The 19,130-nt window shown below is 37.0% G+C and overlaps 1 protein-coding gene across 3 annotated transcripts in view; it reads left to right on the forward strand.

Moving 5' to 3' along the window:
• Positions 1–19,130, forward strand: part of ZNF407 (zinc finger protein 407) — a 275,487-nt gene that overhangs the window by 154,617 nt on the left and 101,740 nt on the right. For all 3 annotated transcript variants that reach the window (XM_072411522.1, XM_072411521.1, XM_072411523.1), the window contains one exon: positions 13,440–13,606. In XM_072411522.1, coding sequence (XP_072267623.1) covers positions 13,440–13,606 — 167 coding nt within the window. The remainder of the gene's footprint in view (positions 1–13,439; positions 13,607–19,130) is intronic.

The following is a 19,130-nucleotide window of genomic DNA, read 5'->3' on the forward strand; positions in this document are numbered from 1 at the left end:
GATGCCTTAAGCTTTGCTTATGTTGTTCTTCTTTTTTAATTTTACTGAACCATTTTATATTAAAAATCTTTGATTATCATAATAAAAAAAGAAATGTATTGGCTTTCCTGAATCTTACAGATATATTAATTAGGGCTATATGTGGGGTTGCAAAGCTGATATTTAAGAAATTGCTCTTTAAACTACAGACTGTCAGTCCTTAGAAACAGTCATGAAATGGCCTATTTATGTAATCAGATCCTGAGCTGGGAAGAAGCTGTCAGGCACATTCTTGTTGTGTAAGCAGCAGGCAAACTGCTCTTTATCTGACAGCCAGTGTGTAAATCTGTCCATGCAAAGAACCCAGATGTTTAGTTTTGCTTCTAGTCGCTGTAATAATCTGCTTATTTTCTCCTGTTCGAGTGATGACATCACTTAGCAGAATGCACAACAGACAGCAGGCCCAGATAAGGCCGTGTTATAGTCAGTCAGTCACTTTGTGATTGGCAGGGAGATAAATAGAATTTTACAGAAGGTTTGCTTCCAGCAAAAGTGTAGACATGGTCTTATTACTGGAATAGATAGAGAGGTAGGTGTGTGTGTATATGTGTGTATACATATCTAAAATATACACAAAGACTGACTCAAGAAAGTATTCAGACCCCCTTACCTTTTTCATTTTGATAGGTTGCAGACTGATGCTACAACCCTTTGAGTTCCTTTATTTTATTTTTTTACCTTATCAATGTACACTCCGTATTGTAGACAGTATAGTAAATTCATTAAAAAGACAAAACTGAAATATCATCTTTGGGCAGAGTCATGATTGCACCAAACTTCTTCCATTTGAGAATTATGGAGCCCCCTGTGCTCTTGGGAACATTTAGGGCAGTAGAACATTTTTGTAGCCTTCCCCAGGCCTGTACATTACAATAATCCTGTCTCTTGAGTTCTGCAGGCATTTTCTTTGACCTCATGGCTTGGTGTTTTAATAAATAAAGATAGAGAAAGTCTTCTATAAGGAGGTATGAGCCTTTCCAAATCATGTTCAATCAATGTATTTTAACACAAATGAGCTCCAGTCAAGGTAGAGACACATCTCAGCAGTAATCGAGAAATGGGAGACATCTAAGCTAATTTTCAAGTGTTTTTGCTAGAGGTCTAAATACTTATGTAAATGTGAGATTTCAGTTTTTTCTTTTTACTAAATTTAGAAAATTGTCTAAAATCCTGTTTTCACTTTGTCATTATGGGCTGCTGAGTGTAGACTAAAAAGGGGAAAAAAAGAATTTAAACAATTGTAGTATCAGGCTGCAACACTGAAAGGTGAAGGGGGTCTGAAATTTTTCTGAAGCCACTGTACTATCTAGGACTGGAATATAGAACCATTTATATATTTTACACAGCATTATTACCTCCTGTACAGCACAGCCAAGTCTTGGAGATGAAAAAACAACCACAAGGAACCTGCTTCGGTGCTCATATGCTAAGAGGGTATATGCTGGTAGCTTGTCCTTTTACTATATACCGTATTTTTCGGACCATAAGACGCACTTTTTTTCCCCCAGAAGTGGGGGGAAAAAGTCCCTGCGTCTTATGGTCCAAATGTATCAAAATGTATCCTTCCCAGCTGCTGTCTCGTCCCCCCTGTATCGCCCCCCCCCATCTGCCTTTTCTGTCTCCTGTTCAGCGCGGCCAGAGTGACTGTCTCCTGTATCTTGCTCCCGGCGTCCTCCCACTCTCAGCATGATTGGCTGACAAAGTCATGCTGTGTTCCCTGAATAGCGTGCTGAAGATCACTCACAGCACACAAACACACATGTGTTTATGACTGTGATGTTGGTTTTTAATGCACATAAAATATTTTAGGACACTATTTGTTTCAGAATCTTTGTTTTCTTCATTTCCCTTCTCCAAAAAACTGGTGCGTCTTATGGTCCAGTGCGTCTTATGGTCCGAAAAATACGGTACATAACAGCTGATGGGTGGTACAGGACTTGTATTTGCTCCTAAAAGTGACATAATTCAAATCTTTGATGGACGATTAGTGACTATGGACTTTGTAAAACGCTGTGTAATATGTTGGTGCTCTGTCTTTTGAAGGATAAAACAGCACCCATATATTTATTTCAACTTTGTATGTATGAATTGTCCTGGAATTTTGTTTTATTACCAAAAAAAAAGCCTCAGACATAGACATTTTAAGTACAAATTTAAAAAAGTTCATAAAAAAGGGTACAGTTAGCATATCTTTGCATTGGTTAGGAAGATACCTGCACAATTAATAGTTTATGAAGCACACGTGTACCACTTCTCTGCTACACTGCATTGTATGAAAACATAAAGATTTTATTTATGAGATATTTGTAGGTGTTACAACAAAAGTGTAGACCATTCCACAAAAGGATTTGTTGCATTTTAAGGATTATTTTGTAAACCTACACATCATTCAGTGACTGAATAAATATGCATTCCAGGATGCAGATCCAGCCTAAAGGACATTGGAATTTAGAGAAAATTAATTTGGTAAGCAGACTGCCTTTGTAAAAGTCTTTTTGGCCTGTGGAGTTCAGAAAAAATGTTTTCCTTACGAGTTTCTTTAAATCAAAATTCTGATATGCAGTCTGGCAGCTCCACTGCTGCCTTTAAACAAAACAAAACTTTAAACAAAACTAAAATTTCTACTTACCTGTACTCTTAAAAAGAAGCTTCAGGGTCTACATTTTTCTCTAGCCTTCTTACCCTCTCATAATTTAAACTGAACTATTTATGAGGATGCAAAACATCTTTTTATAATATTTTTGACCTTAGGTCTCCTGGTCCCTTTCTGCTTTCATAATTCAAAATGCAGTGCTGTAGGAGAATCTTGTATATATTACAGAGGTACTGCTTCATGTGGTAAAATCCAACCAGGCAGCTAAAGGACTTTGTGGGACCAGGAACCAAGGTATCAGTGGGCCTGATTTATCAAGACTCCACAAGACTACAGAACGTACACTACCATGGGTGAACCTGGGTGATCAGCAAACCTGAAACTGTTCTGGTCCAGAATTGAAAACATTTGCTAAATATGAAATGATTTCAAGAAATCCATTCCAAACTTGCCAGATCACCCAGGTTCTCCAATGATGGTCTATCTTCTCTATTCTTATAGAGCTTTATTAAATCAGGCCTGATGTGTATTGCAGAACAGGGTCACAGAGTAACACTAACAAATAGAGCACTACTGCATGGGAACTTTTAGTGGGCCCAGACGCCTTAGAAGAATTTCTGCATCTCTCAGAAAGTGGGGACACTTTAACCCCTCTAGCATTCTAATTCTGTTCATATTTTCACACAAAAAGCGTTACAATATTTTGCATGGACATTTTTTTGCATTGTAGGCCTATAATTCTTAGGCATAACTCACCGAAATATGTCCAATATTTAATAAATTTATTAATAAACTTTGAATTTAAAAAAAAAAAAATCTAGTAAAAAAAATAAAATAAAAAAGGGAAACCTGTAATTTAACTGTACAGTAGCTTGTATAATAAACATATTTATATATATATATATATATATATATTCTATTATATAAAGATTTCTTTGTATTGTAATCAATACAGCTTTTTGGTATTGAATCCATTACAAAATTATTTAAAATTCTAACCGCTCCTCCCGCCCGCATCGACGTCACCAGGAAACCCCAAAGAACGTCTCTGTAGTCGCCGGCTGAAGATCCAAGGAAGAAGACGTATCCTGAGGACCTGCAGGATGCCAACAAAACAAGGTTTTTTTTATGTTTTTAGCGACCCCTCAGTGTCGCTCTGGATTACCGCTTTTAACATGTAAAATCAACCCCGAGTCACACTCGGAAATACCGCTAGGGGGTTTAGGGTTGCAGTTGTATATATTGTTATTATGTGACTACCCGAAGATTTTTTTTACATAATAATGCAGAAGATACTTTGAAACCCCTAGCATGTATTTTAACTCCTATGGAAGGGAAGGTTAGAAAAACATCTCTGACCTCCATAAAAAATCCATGGCGACTAAATGAAATACAACATCATGACTAGTCTTTGTTTCACCCAAAATCATTCAAATGAAATATCCACTTCATTCTGATGACCATAGACATAATGGCTATGCACACACATTAGATGATTCCTGTCCAATTATCGTTTCAGGACGAGTATCAGATGAGAATCTGACGGCAGATCCATGAATGACTGCAATGCAAGTGAAGGTCAGAGAGCGCAATGGGCTGCGTCTTTTGTCATTGGAAAGAATCATGACAGATCCTTTCTAACGACAAAAGTCTAATTTCTGTACATCCTATGGCTGCAATAAGTGCAATAATTATCATTGGAAAGGAAAAATAAAAGTCTGAATGATGCATGAACAATCACTGTACATACAACACCGTTCTGCTCTATGGACAGGGGAGGGGGAGAACGACGGAGCGGCAACCCGCTGCTCTCTCTCCCCTTTACTTTCATTATGATCAGACCCTGTTCTCCATCCGTGGATTCGCCAGGATGGTTGTCCAAAAGACGAGCACTGTATACATTCCAGATTTTCGTCCATTATCGGACGAGAATCATCTGACGTGTGAATGTACCCTAAGTCTACAAATCATTACAAATAAAGCAACCATCAAGGTTTTACAAAGGGAAATTAACTGATCAGACTTTTAATACGTGGAACTTTCCTAGACCTCATATGTTTTCACATAAATTAAGATAGATTTTTTTTCTTTTTTAAAATTAGTAAATTTACTGTATTTTACCCGAAGCTGCCAAAAATGATCCATACTATTAGTATTGCAACAGTTATTGAGCTTAGCTGCAGGGACTGTATAGGAAGATGGAGTGTTGAGTATGGCTAATTGTAAATTTATATTATTAAGCCTAAATGAAGGCTTAACATGTGTCTAGCAGACCATGTTACTTGATTGTATTCGTGAATGGGATTACAAAGTTACTGTTCAAATCAAGCAAGTATTTTCAGAGCTTCTATTTACAGATTCAGGGCAAAGTAACAGGTTCTCTTGAAAGCTTTTTTTCCCCAACCCAAATATTTTCTTTTTACCTTGCTACCCCAGCACTCCATTCATATCTTGGAGCTGTTGGTTTAAACTCTGTGTATGCTTTGTGTTGGTCAGTGTCGGAGCCTACATAGAGTTAATGACCTCCATCCCTTCCCCAATAATGGTGTATACATTATACCTATATTTACTTATCTTTTAGCTATGCACAGAAATTCTGATTGAGTACACTTTTAGAGAAAGATTTTTTTAAATTCCTGTCACATTTACAGCTGTAATAGTGAGCAATACTGTCACATAAATAATAGATGTTAAACATTTTTAGATGAGCTGAACGCTTGTTTTTAAGTGATGATTAGTGACTTCGACATGACATTTGACACACTCAAAGCAGTAGCTTCACAGCACGTTGTATTACTCACAATGCAGTGACTTTTTGACACCTGTAAATGTGTTGTATGCTTTGGCACTGCCAAGACCCTTTCTGCCAGCTGTGTGATGAATCAGAAAGTTTCTTCACCCACATATACTTTGTGTTAACCTTCTTGAATACCTTCATATTATTGTTAATAAGACCATTATGTTTCTAAACCTTTTTACTGTAATTGTATTTTTCCTGCTGATTTAATGGATCAAGCATTAATACTTAGCAAAGAGGTGGGTTTTTAACTCACCACTGTAACTGGAAATTTTAGTCATAACTGTGATTAATCTGACTGAGCTGCATCTCTAAACCTCCTTGGAAGTCTTAAGAGCATTTTATTTAATAATGGAACTCCACAAAAATGAGAAAACTGGATTTACTGCAGTTCATGACTGGCTCAAGTAGTATACTTAGATGTTAATTAGAATTCTGGCAAATGCAAAAAAAGGCCTTTAACAATCGTATCCCCCAATCACCATTTTCACAATGCTTTTCACATGCATACATACATGCTCCTTTAGTACAAACATGCCTGCTAGCATCTTGTCCTGTACTGGCTTATACACATGGATAGAAAATTTGAGGTCTGTTTGTGCCAATGCTAGCTTTAAAATTGTAGCCCCCTTGACCTATCGGGCAAAAGGAGCCATGACTTCTGAATACAGAGAGGGAATGGCTGCATTTTAAATTCTCCCTAGACTTTGGTAAAAGTATAGGTGTAATCCAATATAAATAAAATGCTGCACAAAAATGGGCTGCTGATCCCACTGCTGTTAAAATCAGCATTTCAGTTAAAAATAAAAGCTAAATTTTAGTTAAATAAAAAGTATGTATGTTGGTGCAGCTGTATGTTCAAATATGCATATTTTTTATTTATTTAACTGAAAGTGGTATAAATACCTTGTGCATTTTATACAAAGCATATTATCGAACAGGGTAGAAAGAAGCAGTTAAACAAGCATATCAGGTGACACGTGTGCCTGCTAATTGTAGAAGAAAGCATTGAGATAAGCTCATGAGTGTGCTGCTTCTCCTTTCACTGCCCAGTCAAGGCTGGAGCAAAGAGAAGACCTGTAATGGCTTGGTAACACTGGTGCATTATGGAAAGCACATCTATCTGTCGGTGTGCTGGTTTGTCATTCGTTGCCAATGGAACCCCCAGTCTCCAGAAAAGTCATCACGACTGTCACAGCACAAGGATTAGGTATTTACAGTTTAGCTGTGGCTGGTTCTGTGTCACCAACATGTTGATTTACATAAATGTAATAATAAAAGATGTATGACAAGTAAAGTTGTGATTATTTTTTTTTGTTTGTTTTTGTTATCTGTGCAGCATATGCTTTTTAGTCCATTGCAGTCACAGTATCCCTAGATTTTCTTTAAGATTGCCTGTTCTATTTTTCGATTGCCTTTGACCTTTTCCACCCTAACTTGACCCAGGCTTGTCTTGATTTTGTTTATAAATGATTCTTTGGTTGGACCTCATCCCATCCCCTAAACTGTCTTTGTTTTTTTTTTTCTTGACAACTACTTTCTAGTATAAAGCTGATGTGAAGGACAACTGAAGCCTACCTTGTGAAATACTTATTTTCTGCGCCAATTCTATTTTCTTCACCATTCCAAGGATTTTATAGAGTATCCCCACCGGTCCATAGACCCTCAGGGATATATTAGTAAAAACAAAGGCGTTGATGTTTGTGCCCACTACCTCTAGGTACAAGGACTGTGAAACGTGTGCAGTGTATTCAGTGAGCAGGTTTAGGTTCTGTTTAACCATACCCCTTAAATCCTTTTTATTGCCAAAGATATGTTACAATCTCAGCAATGGTGGCTTTTTACATTCCATGGCAAGTCCATTGACATCTATTAGTCTATACATCACTCCTCTTTCCACAAATGCTGCTGTCTATGGGTGGCTACTTTCCTCCTCCATAGATACAGAACAATTTAGTATATCTACCCTAAGACAGGAACTGTGTAGTTTACCAATTCAACTATCAATTATCAAATAAAGGGAATGATTCATGCAGCCAATACATCTATGGATGGCTAAGCTGCCATATATTTATTTTTTGTTATTTGGATAATTAAAATTAGGAGAATACATGCACTATGTACATTATGTGTGATTTCTTCAACCATGTAAAGATGTAATGTTGTCTCAGAGTCAGTAGTAGACTGGCATAGCAGCAGTTCGCTCAGCCTCTTACATGGCAAATAACTTAGTCATGAAAAATAGAAAAGTTTGGTGTAATATAGAAGGTTTAAACGACTTTTGCATCATCTCAGCTGTCATCTTTGTTGGCTGGTCCGCTAATGGTTTCCTTTAGAACTTAAAACTTGCATTGTGTATTTACATATTTTTACTTTTCAGATTTCTATAAATGCAGATCTGGTTTTCTGACGAGGAGTTTTGCATGTTAGAACCATAGCAGTTTCTTTAATTGTACGTTCTTATGAGTCTATCACAGACGCCTGAATATTATCATGACTGGTGATTTGAGCTTGAAGGCATTTTCTGCGTCTGTCACAAACAACACTCGAGTTAATGTTAAGAAGAACAAAGCATATTAGTGTCTTACAGAAGAATGTGCTTTGCTGGGCCCAGCCTCCAAACTTTGCATGCAGGTGTGCTGCTGAACCACAAATCACTTAGAAACAATGCCCTCAGTCATCGTGCAAGATGGTTATTACCAGCATAAGCATTTTTAGAGTGATTTTGCGATGCTAAATCAAACATGTGTGATGTAAAATAGATGTATGAATGCTATTTATATTCAAGTGTTAGGTCTTTCAAATCTGAAAATGATTGCGGGTTTGAAAATGAGGGGTATATTTTATCATTTATGATCCTGTAAAGCAGCGCGGAAACAAATGCAGAAGAAGAGATAACATCCCTTTAACCTGATTATTTATTTTACGCAGGATTGACTCCAAATAAATACACACAGAAGCAACTAGATAGTGGGATTTATCTCAGGAATACAATTTCTGTCACAATTGCGAAATCTGAATGCAGGCCAGAGATATGAGCAGATAACATGAATATTTTGGAGTGATGTACACTATTTACTGTGATTTGTCACTATAAATAATGGTAAAGCAGCTGTTAATCTTGAAGATTTGTATATTTCACTTTTTTATTTAATATAAATACAATAAACTTCAGTATAGCCAGTATAGCCCTATTTACAGCTTTCCAAAATAAAGCATGACTTACCATAATGTTTGCCAAGAAATTAAAGTAAGCCTTTATTTTGCCCATGTGAAGTTAAAGGTTAAAGTAAAAAGGACAAAGTAAAAGGTTTACTTGGTTTCCTCCCATCCATCTACAGCAGTATGTACTCACCTTTTTTTTGTTGGATTCTGTGCAATCAGAAAACAAAATACACTTTAAGCTCACTTTTCAGAGCTTGGACTGTGGGCTCTCTGACCCTATAAGACACTCAATCATTCACAAGGAACCAGCACTGAAAAGTGCTGAGTGTGTACCTGGCAACTGAACAAAAAAGCTGTGGGCCTAGGAAAAGTAAGTTTATGCTGCTGGTGAGGCAGACTATGTGACCTTTTCACTTTGGCCTGCATTGACAAGCGTGGGTTCACTTAGGTGCATGACCCTAAAGCCAGATTAGTGGCAGCATTTTCACAATTGTTCATAATATTAACAGGTTGGAAATACTGTGCAAAGATATGCAATACCTTCTATACATTTTTTTTTCTTTCTGCAGTTTTGAGGAAAGTGTTCACAAACATTAAATATTAATTTAGTGGTTTGAACGAAAAGATTGCATAAAAATGTGAGGAACTAAAGGATTTTTTTACACAATCACTTCATTTCTGGGGCTAAAAAAGTAATTGGACAAATTAATAAGCTGAAGATAAAATGTTAATTTCTAATACTTGGTTGAAAACCCTTTGCTGGCCATGACAGCTTGTAGTCTTGAACTCATGGACATCACCAGATTCTGGGTTGCGTCCTTTTTAATGCTCTGCCAGGCCTTTACTGCAGTGGCTTTCAGTTGCTGTTTGTGGGCCTTTCTGTCCAAACTTTAGTCATGCATGCTCAATTGGGTTCAGATCAGGTGACTGACTTGGCCATTCAAGAATATTCCACTTCTTTGCTTTATTAAACTCCTGGGTTGCTTTGGCTGTATGTTTTGGGTCATTGTCCACCTGTATTATGAAACGCCTCCCAATCAATTTGACTTAATTTAGCTGGATTTGAGCAGATAGTTTGTCTCTGAACACCTCAGAATTAATTTGGCTGCTTTTGTCCTGTGTCACATCCTCGATAAACACTAGTGTCCCAGTGCCACTGGCAGCCATGCACGCCTAGGCCATCACACTGCCTCCGCCATGTTTTTCAGATGATGTGGTATGCTTTGGATCATGAGATGTTCCATGCCTTCTCCATACTTTTTTCTTGATATCATTCTGGTAAAGGTTGATCTTGGTTTCATCTGTCCAAAGAATGTTTTTCCAGAACTGTGCTGGCTTTTTTTAGATATTTTTGAGCAAAGTCCAATCCAGCCTTTCTATTCTTGAGGCTTATGAGTGGCTTGCACCTTGCAGTGCACCCTCTGTATTTAATTTCATGCATTCTTCTCTTTATGCTAGACTTGGATATCGCCTACTTCCTGCAGAGTGTTGTTCACTTGGTTGGCTGTTGTGAAGGGGTTTCTCTTCACCATGGAAATGATTCTGTGATCATCCACCACTGTTGTCTTCCGTGGACGTCCAGGTCTTTAGGCGTTGCTGAGTTCTCCAGTGCTTTGTTTCTTTCTCATGATGTACCAAACTGTAGCAATTTCTCGGATAGGTTTTTTCTGTAGTTTAAGGATGGCTTGTTTCACCTGCAAGGAGAGCTCCTTTGACTGCATGTTGTCTGTTCACAGCAAAATCTTCCACATACAAGCAACCCCCTCTCAAATCAACTCCAGGCCTTTTATCTGCTTAAATGATAACGACATAAGGAAAGAATTGCCCACACCAGCCCATGAAATAGCCTTTGAGTCACTTGTCCTATTACTTTTGAGCCCCTGAAATAAAGCAATTTTGTAAAAAAAAAAAAAAAAAGGGGCGTTAGTTCCTCACATTTTGTATGCAATATTTTTGTTCAACCCACTGAATTAAAGCTGAAAGTCTTCAGTTCAACTGCATCTGAGTTGTTTCATTTAAAATTAATTCTGATAAAGTACAGAACCAAAATTAGAAAAAAGTTGTGTCTGTCCAAATATTTATAGACCTAACTGTAACATGCAAATCAATTGTATTGCATTTGCGGTTTCTGTTGCTTTTTGTGTCATCCTTTCCAAGTTAGGCAAAGTTATGCAAAAATATTATAAAATAAAAATATGTAGAAAATTACCTGTTAAAGAGCTGCCTCTCCTAGGTGTTGGCTTAGATATTTGGTAACCATGTTTCAGAATGCTCTGTCAGTACCCGGGGGGGGGGGGGGGGGAAGTAATATATGGGCTGTGCAAGGGGTGCAAAAGCGCCAAGTGGGAGGTGGGGGAAGACTGGGCCCTGTTAAGTGGGGGGGTGAAAAGTGCCCAGTGTGGTTGGTGAGAGCAGTTGCGCACAGTTTTTATTTCTCTTTGTATCTCTGTTACCGATGTTCCTTTACAAGGTGAAAAAAATTACCTAATGGAGACCCAGACAGTTATGACTCTAACAGACAAAAAAGGTAGCAAATAAAAGAAGTTCCTTGAAAAGGGGAACTTCACAGCAAGTTTAGCTTGAGTGATAAATTCTCAGCAGAAGATCATGAGCGAGATGATTCCACTGAGTTTTAAGAAATTTCTCATTGGCCTTAGCGGAGGAGGAATTCCATAAAGACTAACAGTAAGTCTTTTAGCAGTCATGATGTTGGGGACAAAATGTCAGATCAGAATCACATATTACAAGGCCCTTAGTATTTACATATACTTGGAGTTTCTGAGATCAATGGTCACTCTGTTTGACCTTATCACCTAGAGCTGAAAAGAAGTCTAGTTAGAGAACACATAACATTTGAGTGAATATATGTATGTCTTTTTGTTTGGCGATCGTACATAACCGTGTAGAATCATATACTGTTTACATTACACCACTGGATGGTAGTTGATGGACACCGCAAAAACAAAAATACAAATAGTCAAGGTTCAGTCATACATGAGCACAGAGTAGACATGTCTTCCATCGCTTTGTAAATTCTATTGACATAAATTAAGTTTGACAGAACCACCTTTATTCCATTTGCTCAGGGGTAACAAGGTGGCAATTTCTTTTCTCTCCACCTGATCTTATGTATTTCACAGACTGCAAAAAACACATTCAGAAGCTTTACCACTGTGATGTATGTGTCAATCATTTTTCACTAGAATGACAACTCTCTGCGGGAGAGTTTAATTTTACCTCCATAAGACACAGGGAGCAATGTGATGTGTCAGTTGCAACATAAATAAAATATTATCTATGATCTATATTTCTTTGGAATTCAGTTGCTTTTAATGCTTTTATGCTTACTAAAAGAAAGAGATCTGGTTTATTCCAAAGAAAATATTGTTGTAAATGTGCTTTTGTTACATGGTTTGCTTACAGAAGAACAAATGGTTATCTGTGTGATGATATGTGCATGTCTGCAATAAGGACAACCTTTGTTACGTAAAGACTTATTGTTTTCAGCCTCTTTTTCACCCAGCTGTTCTCTTATATGTGTAATTATAATTGTATATGACATTTAAAGCAGACCTATATTTAAAGCTCATCTTCAGCCTCTATTTTTGGTAAAGTGGGGAAGAATTAAAATTTCTGTCACATTTCTATGTCTGCCTATGTTGAGATTTGCTTTCAGTTCCTATGCAAGAAATTGGGCAAAAATGCTTATTCTTTCACCATAGTTGTGGAGAAGCAACCTTGTCACCCTAAACTGCTTGCTCCTGATTTGGATTACAGGTTACCTTTCCATTTCTTTGTTCCCATAACATGGAAGGTGTTCAGTAGTCCACAGAAATGACCCCAACAAGGTAGATAACATTGTATGAGATATATTTTTCTGCACTATCCTCTCATTATACGTACAAATTACAAACATGTCTGTTCACTTAAAGTATAGATAAATAGATAAATTGCCATTGTATGTCAGTAGCAAAAGTTTCCTACTAAAGATGGGTGTCTTGCAGCACAAAATATATCTTCTTCTATATCAGATAAATCAGTATTTGCTTTTTATGTGAGTAAATACATATGTTTGCATGATGTAACATTTCAGTTTAAATAAAATCAATATTTTATAGTGGGGGTTTGTAAATGTGTGTATGTGTGTGTATATGTATTTATGTATATGTGTGTGTATGTGTATATATATATATATATATATATATATATATATACACANNNTGTGTATATATATATATATATATATATATATATATATATATATATATATACATACATACATAACATACCTTATTTATACACACACACTTGATTTTTTACTTCTGTTCCTAGCTTTGAGGCCTTTCAGCAATGTTCAATAGATGGCTTGCCCCCGTTTTAGTGGAAGGGTTAAATGACGTGGTGTAAGCAGAGATGTATTTCAGCACAGTACAGCATTTAGCACCACTTGGTTGTCTGAGCACTGTTGAACAGATAGCTTTTCATTTAGCCTTTGCTCTGACAGCACATGCCCTGGATAAGTGGTATAGGTCTGTACAGGTGAAATCTATTCTCACATTTGCCTCAGGGGCGACTGGACTGTAACAGAATTTTTCAAACCCGTTGGGCCCAACCGCAAAGCGGAGAATAAATGGCTGACGTGCCAGGCCTCGACAGAAAAATCAATGCCTGGTTATACAGACATGACAGACTTAGGCTGCAATTCTCTTCAGCAAAGGCATTGCATTTACCATTGTTGAGCCTGTAAAAGTCTTGTCCTTTTCTTAGGCTTAAAAATATGCTGATCTCCACGTTTTTTTTTTTATTCTAATTCCAATGTTCTTTATCTTTTTTTTATTCACTCAGGAAATTTGCCTGCAACCTCTGCTACAGAAGCTTCAGAGAGAAATGGTCCCTGAATAACCACATGAAGCTTCACACAGGCGAAAAGCCATTTAAATGTACTTGGCCTACATGCCATTATTCTTTCCTTACAGCCTCTGCCATGAAAGATCATTACAGGACTCACACAGGTCTGTTTAGAAATTATGTCTTCATTATCTTCCAGGTTATATATAAAACTCATTTATAGGCAAGTAATACTTTTGTTTTTTAATTAAAACAAAGATGTTTTAACAAACACCGTTAACATAAACATTGAGAGAGCAGACATTGTCCACTTTGAAACATCTCCATGTACTTCGAGCAGCTGTAAATGAAAATTGAATCTTTATGGTGCCTTATTTTAGTCTCTGAGATAAATGTTGTCTTGCTCTCTAACCAGCTCTACAATCTCTTTAACTCTTCTTTCCTTCTCCTCATCTTCTCTTTTACTGGCTGTTCTTTATTTCTTATATTTTGTTATATTAACTAGTTGGCAGTTTTAACCCCTTTAAGTTAATATGTTTATTCATTCTGAACTTATAGTCAAACCATGCAATGACATTTTTTTCCATTATTCTTTTTTATCCCCCCCAATTATTATGTGTATTTGTCCATTAGCTCTCTGATGTGCTCTGTCGAACCTGACTTTTTTTTCTATTGTAGTTAACAAATAAAGCTTGGTCACCAAGCTCATTTATCTCATCTTGCTTTCATTCTTTCAGAATGTTCCTTTATAGTATACTTTCATTCAGGATGTCTGATTTTCTGCAATTCCTTTCCAGAGTTCTACTGTTCAGGAGGTTACAGGGATATCAAATACAATCCACTGCCATTCTAGGAAATTATTCCTAAAGCAGTTTTTTTTCTACATTCTCAGACATATGTTCATAATATACTTAATAACTAACCCTGGCCCTAACACAACAGTCCCAAACCCCTTCTGAAACTTCTTCTTTGGCTAGTGCACTATTCAGCCAGGTTTTGTATGTTTTTTGTCACGTGACCCAAAACAAGTATGTATATCTGTAAAGTCAGAAACTTTTATTTGGTTGCTCTATCCAGGTAAGTGTCAGAAAGTACTGATGAATGAAATGATATATGCATAGCATTTTCAAAATAAGAAACAAAGACTGCCTATATATCTCTTTTAGAAAAGGTTTCTTATTTGTATACTTTGAGTCACTGGCCCTGAACAAGAATGCGCCTAGGAAGCTTTAATAACTATTTCTGCATACCCGCTTTGGGTCAAAATCTTAGAAATGCTCAAGCCAACAGATCAGCATGACAATCTGAAGACTAGGGACATCATTGACTTTCTTTAAAAGGAAACATTTAGTGACTTTTAACACTACTAGTTACCAGCTGGTTTGTGATAGAGATCCAATGGCTTGCTTGTTCTCAACATCATTCACCTGGAAAAAATATGCATCAGATAAATTCAGACCACATGATCATCCATTGTTCACCTGTTAAGCAGCAGACCGGCTACCTACCATAAGAGGTAAACATTGGCAGCTTTGCTGTTTCTTTTAGTACATGTTTCTTTTGAAAATAAATAATAAACCCTATGCCATAAAATGTCAGATGATTGCTTCTTACTACATCAGGAGCAGGAGATATCTTTATGTTCCCTGCTGTTTAACAGTCTGATTTTAGGGATACTGGTGCTTATGGGGTGGCTGTTGGCAATACACTTGGGATGCTTTTTTTCAATCTTCCACCCACGATAACATGTATTACCCCTTCCATTTAATTACTATCGTTTGGGAACCTTCAGGCCACTAAAACTAGATACAGACAAATACCCCTACTGCTCTGGAACTAGCACACATCCATGCTTTCCATTGACTATACATTCAGCAACTTTTGCCCTGCTGCAAGGTATATGCAAACACACACACACACGTAACTCACTTGTGTATGTGTTCTAAAACTGAATTCACTAAAAAGCCATTGGAGATTCAAGTGTTGCTTATATTAGTCTGAGTTTCTGAAGCAACAAAGATCTGTACTGATCACAGAAGTCCTTTTTTATGCTAGAGATAAAAGACTGAACTCTCTTAATGTATAAATAGTGTTTAGATAATTATTGATTATGGAAAGCATTTTCAATTGGGAGTAGAATAAGCTGCTAATAATGTTTTATTAATTATCAATAAAACTGGGAATTTGGCTTTTTCATTTGAGTAAAAAATTTGCCTATATTTAAGCAGTAAATTAAAAAGTATTTAAAATCTTTTATTACTATGTGAGGAAAAAATCGTTCAGGTTTACAAAAATTTATTTGTGCCTGTTTCTGATATCTTAGAGATTGGGCAAATCTCACATCTGTTGTCATACCGGACAGAAAACATAATCATGCCTATGCTTAGCAAACATAAATATGCACCATTTCTTTCTGCATGTCTGACATATTCTGTGATTTCTACACAACTGTCTCAATTGTAGAAGACTGTTAACATCTGTTTGACTTTCTGTACCCACAATAATTAAAATGAATGATAAAAAATGCTGTGGTATGATCCAGATGTTCACCTTGTAGGAGAAGATTTTAAGTTAAAAAGTTCTATTGAGAAATATCCCATACATTTGGTGGGAGGTCGGGTCTCTTTAGCTACTCTGACAAGGGTGTTGACGATTTAAGGTCTCCAGCTTGCCCTGAGAGATCACTTATATCGAACCGCAGATGAAAAGCCAGTGCAGATGTAATTTATCGTCGGTGTTTCCTTCTAAAGAATAATTGTGGAGACTTGGTTAGATCAATAATATAGATTTTTGTTGTTAGGTCTTGTAGTCTGCACCATAATGAGAGAGAGGGGACAGTGGCTGTTTTCTAATAGAATATAAAGGATTAGTTTCCGTGTCTTTCTACATTTGAATGCAAAATGGCACACTTGAAACTAATTCAAGATGTTAAGAAAAAAAACCCACTTTCTATCCTGTCTCTCTGCCATCATGTAAACGGCCTGTGTGGTTACCTAAAACAATTACTCATTTTGTCTGGCCAACAAATGTTAAAGCTGCCGAGTGTGGACTTTAATGAAAGTACTTACACTAAGCCAAAAGGAATCGCAGTCCCAATGCTGAGCCTTTCAAGGTGTCATTATTCTTTTTTCTAAAGTATTCACGGTGACGTGGCAGTAATAGATTTGCTGTTGCCTTAAAGTTGATCGCAGAAACAGGGCCCTACTTGACACAAGAAAGACATGGAAATCCTACAATCAATGATTTCTTAGTAAAGATGATATTTAATCACTGAACCCTGAGGTTCTGACCTGACTAATGTAAAAGTGTGAGAAGGTCAGGACCACAGAGTAGTGGGAGTTTGGGGGTTTCCTTTCAATTTGATGTACCTCATTATCTTGGCATTTTGTAATCAAAACTAGCATTTTAGTAGGTCAAATATTGTTTTGGATACAAAAACTGATCAGGATGAGTATATGTACAATCTTGTTTACTTGGCAAGTATATGTGTACACTGATGTTAAAATGCTCCCTAGCATTTGATGGGGAATATATTTTAAAACATAGTCTGAAGACCATTTCTGCATGTTAACTATAGAACAGCTGTCTACTGAAAAATATCAGGAAGTTTTTTCATCTGATGATGGTGGCCCAAGATTTTTTGTGGTTTATTTTTGGGCATATAATGTGAGGTCTGTTTTTTTCCCCATACAGGTATAGACAGTGATTATCAAATACTGTGTTTATTCACTACATTCCTAATGTGTCCTTTACAGGACATACGGTTAGGATTTCCTTTATTTTGCCTGTGTAATTTAGTGGATATTGTGATGGCCATCCTTTCAACCTCACCATGCAAAGAGATTTTCCTGCTAGGTGACCAACAGGCAGAGGGCTCTTCACAGAGAAATGCCATGGGTTTACTTACTAGATTCACTGAACTAAGTCACAGTGTTACAGAATCAGACTCCAACAGAGCATTTTACTATTGTCCACAGCAATGACTGGAAAGTTTTTTGTCCATTTCTTTTAAAATGAGCACAGTTGGTTACACCCAGCACTGTGGGACTCCTTATTGATCCCTAAATATAGCATCCCCTCTATCTCCTTTCTCATGTCAGCCTGCATCTCCTGTGAGTTGAGGTAGGTAAACTGTCTGACAGGAAAGTATGTCCCTGTGACCCTTTAACAACCACAAGAAGGGTCTTCCTTGGCTTACCTTTAAAAGTTTTTCTGCTTGGTGAGACCCCCTCCAGTAGCCTTATTTTTTGAGTGAAGAAGAGTCTTGTCCACACCTGTATCTTAGAGATCAACATCTGTCTATTCATGATGACAGTCTGGTCAGTATTAGGCTACCTACACACGTCAGATGATTCTTGTCTAATTATCACTTTAGGGCTAGTATTGGATGAAAATTTTACGTTTGTACAGTAGCCGTCTGGCGTCATTCATAGGTTCGTCCTTGCAGATCCATGAGCAATGAATGACTGCAATACAAGTGACGAGAGGAGAGTACAGCGGGGTGCAACTTGCTCGTTCTCCTCCCTCCCGTCTCCATAGAGTAGACTGGCACTGTATGTACAGCACTCGTTTATGTATCTTTCATTTTTTTGTCGTTGGAAAGGATTGTGAAAGATCCTTTCCAATGACAAAAGTCTAACGTGTACACAGCCTTGGAGTTACCGATGAACAGCACAGAAGAGAGGTTGCTAGCTAGTTGCTTGGGTAATGTTATTGACTCCATTTGGGTCTGGACCAGTGTTTGAGTGGTAGTAACTGAACACTGTCATTTCCTATAGTGGATGATTCAGATCAGTGTATCTCACTTATCCTTACCGCTCCCCTCCCCATATAACTGAACAGCAATGTGTGTACATCCCATGTGCTCATTTGTTCTAAAGTTACTGGAAACAAGCACAGAAGATTGTTTACAGCAAAGGAAATCAATCATTTATACGAAGCTAAGGGGTCTTGTTGTTGACTTGAGATCAGAACTTTATTTTATGACCTATATTATACAAGTCGCTATTATTGTCTGTGGCCCTTTAAGTGGTTGGAGGGGAGATTTTGTCTAGGTAAAATGTTTGCTATAAATGTAAATGTTGAATTTTCATAAAGGGTTCACCTACTGTCCACACTACTATTTTTTATTGTTTTGCATATCACTTCTTTGTTCTTTACATCTTCATTCTTCACATCATTGTTCTTTACATTACCTTTTAGTATAATCACATCACTGCCCCAAAGGCAGCAGCCTTGCTTAATCCAAAGAATAATTGGTCAGTGAGTAGATCTTGTCCATTAAAAGAAAAATACCTTGGTACAGTCAACAGTGTGCTCAACATAGGTAATTTAATATTAGTACTGCCCCTCATATGATCTTTTTTTATTTATTTATTTTTATTAGCAACCAATAAAAACAGACATTTACATAACTCAAACTGGTAAATACAAAAGACAAATTCAAACAAAAACATGAAGGGGCATACAGTTTCATAAAAATAATCATATCTAATGACTTAGAGATAACATACAGTATGCCACGTTATGACAAGAAAAAGGAAAAAAAAATTTATACGCACACAATAATACTCCCATTGTAACAGTAAGCAATCTTCTATCAGGTTTCATTCGTTACTGATTTTATATTAGGAAGTAGAGAAAAAGAAAGGGGAGAAAGAAGAGAAGAAAAAAAAGGGGGGGGGGGGG

Source organism: Pyxicephalus adspersus, chromosome 5 (genome assembly GCF_032062135.1).
Source record: "Pyxicephalus adspersus chromosome 5, UCB_Pads_2.0, whole genome shotgun sequence".
NCBI classification, from domain to species: Eukaryota; Metazoa; Chordata; class Amphibia; order Anura; family Pyxicephalidae; genus Pyxicephalus; species Pyxicephalus adspersus.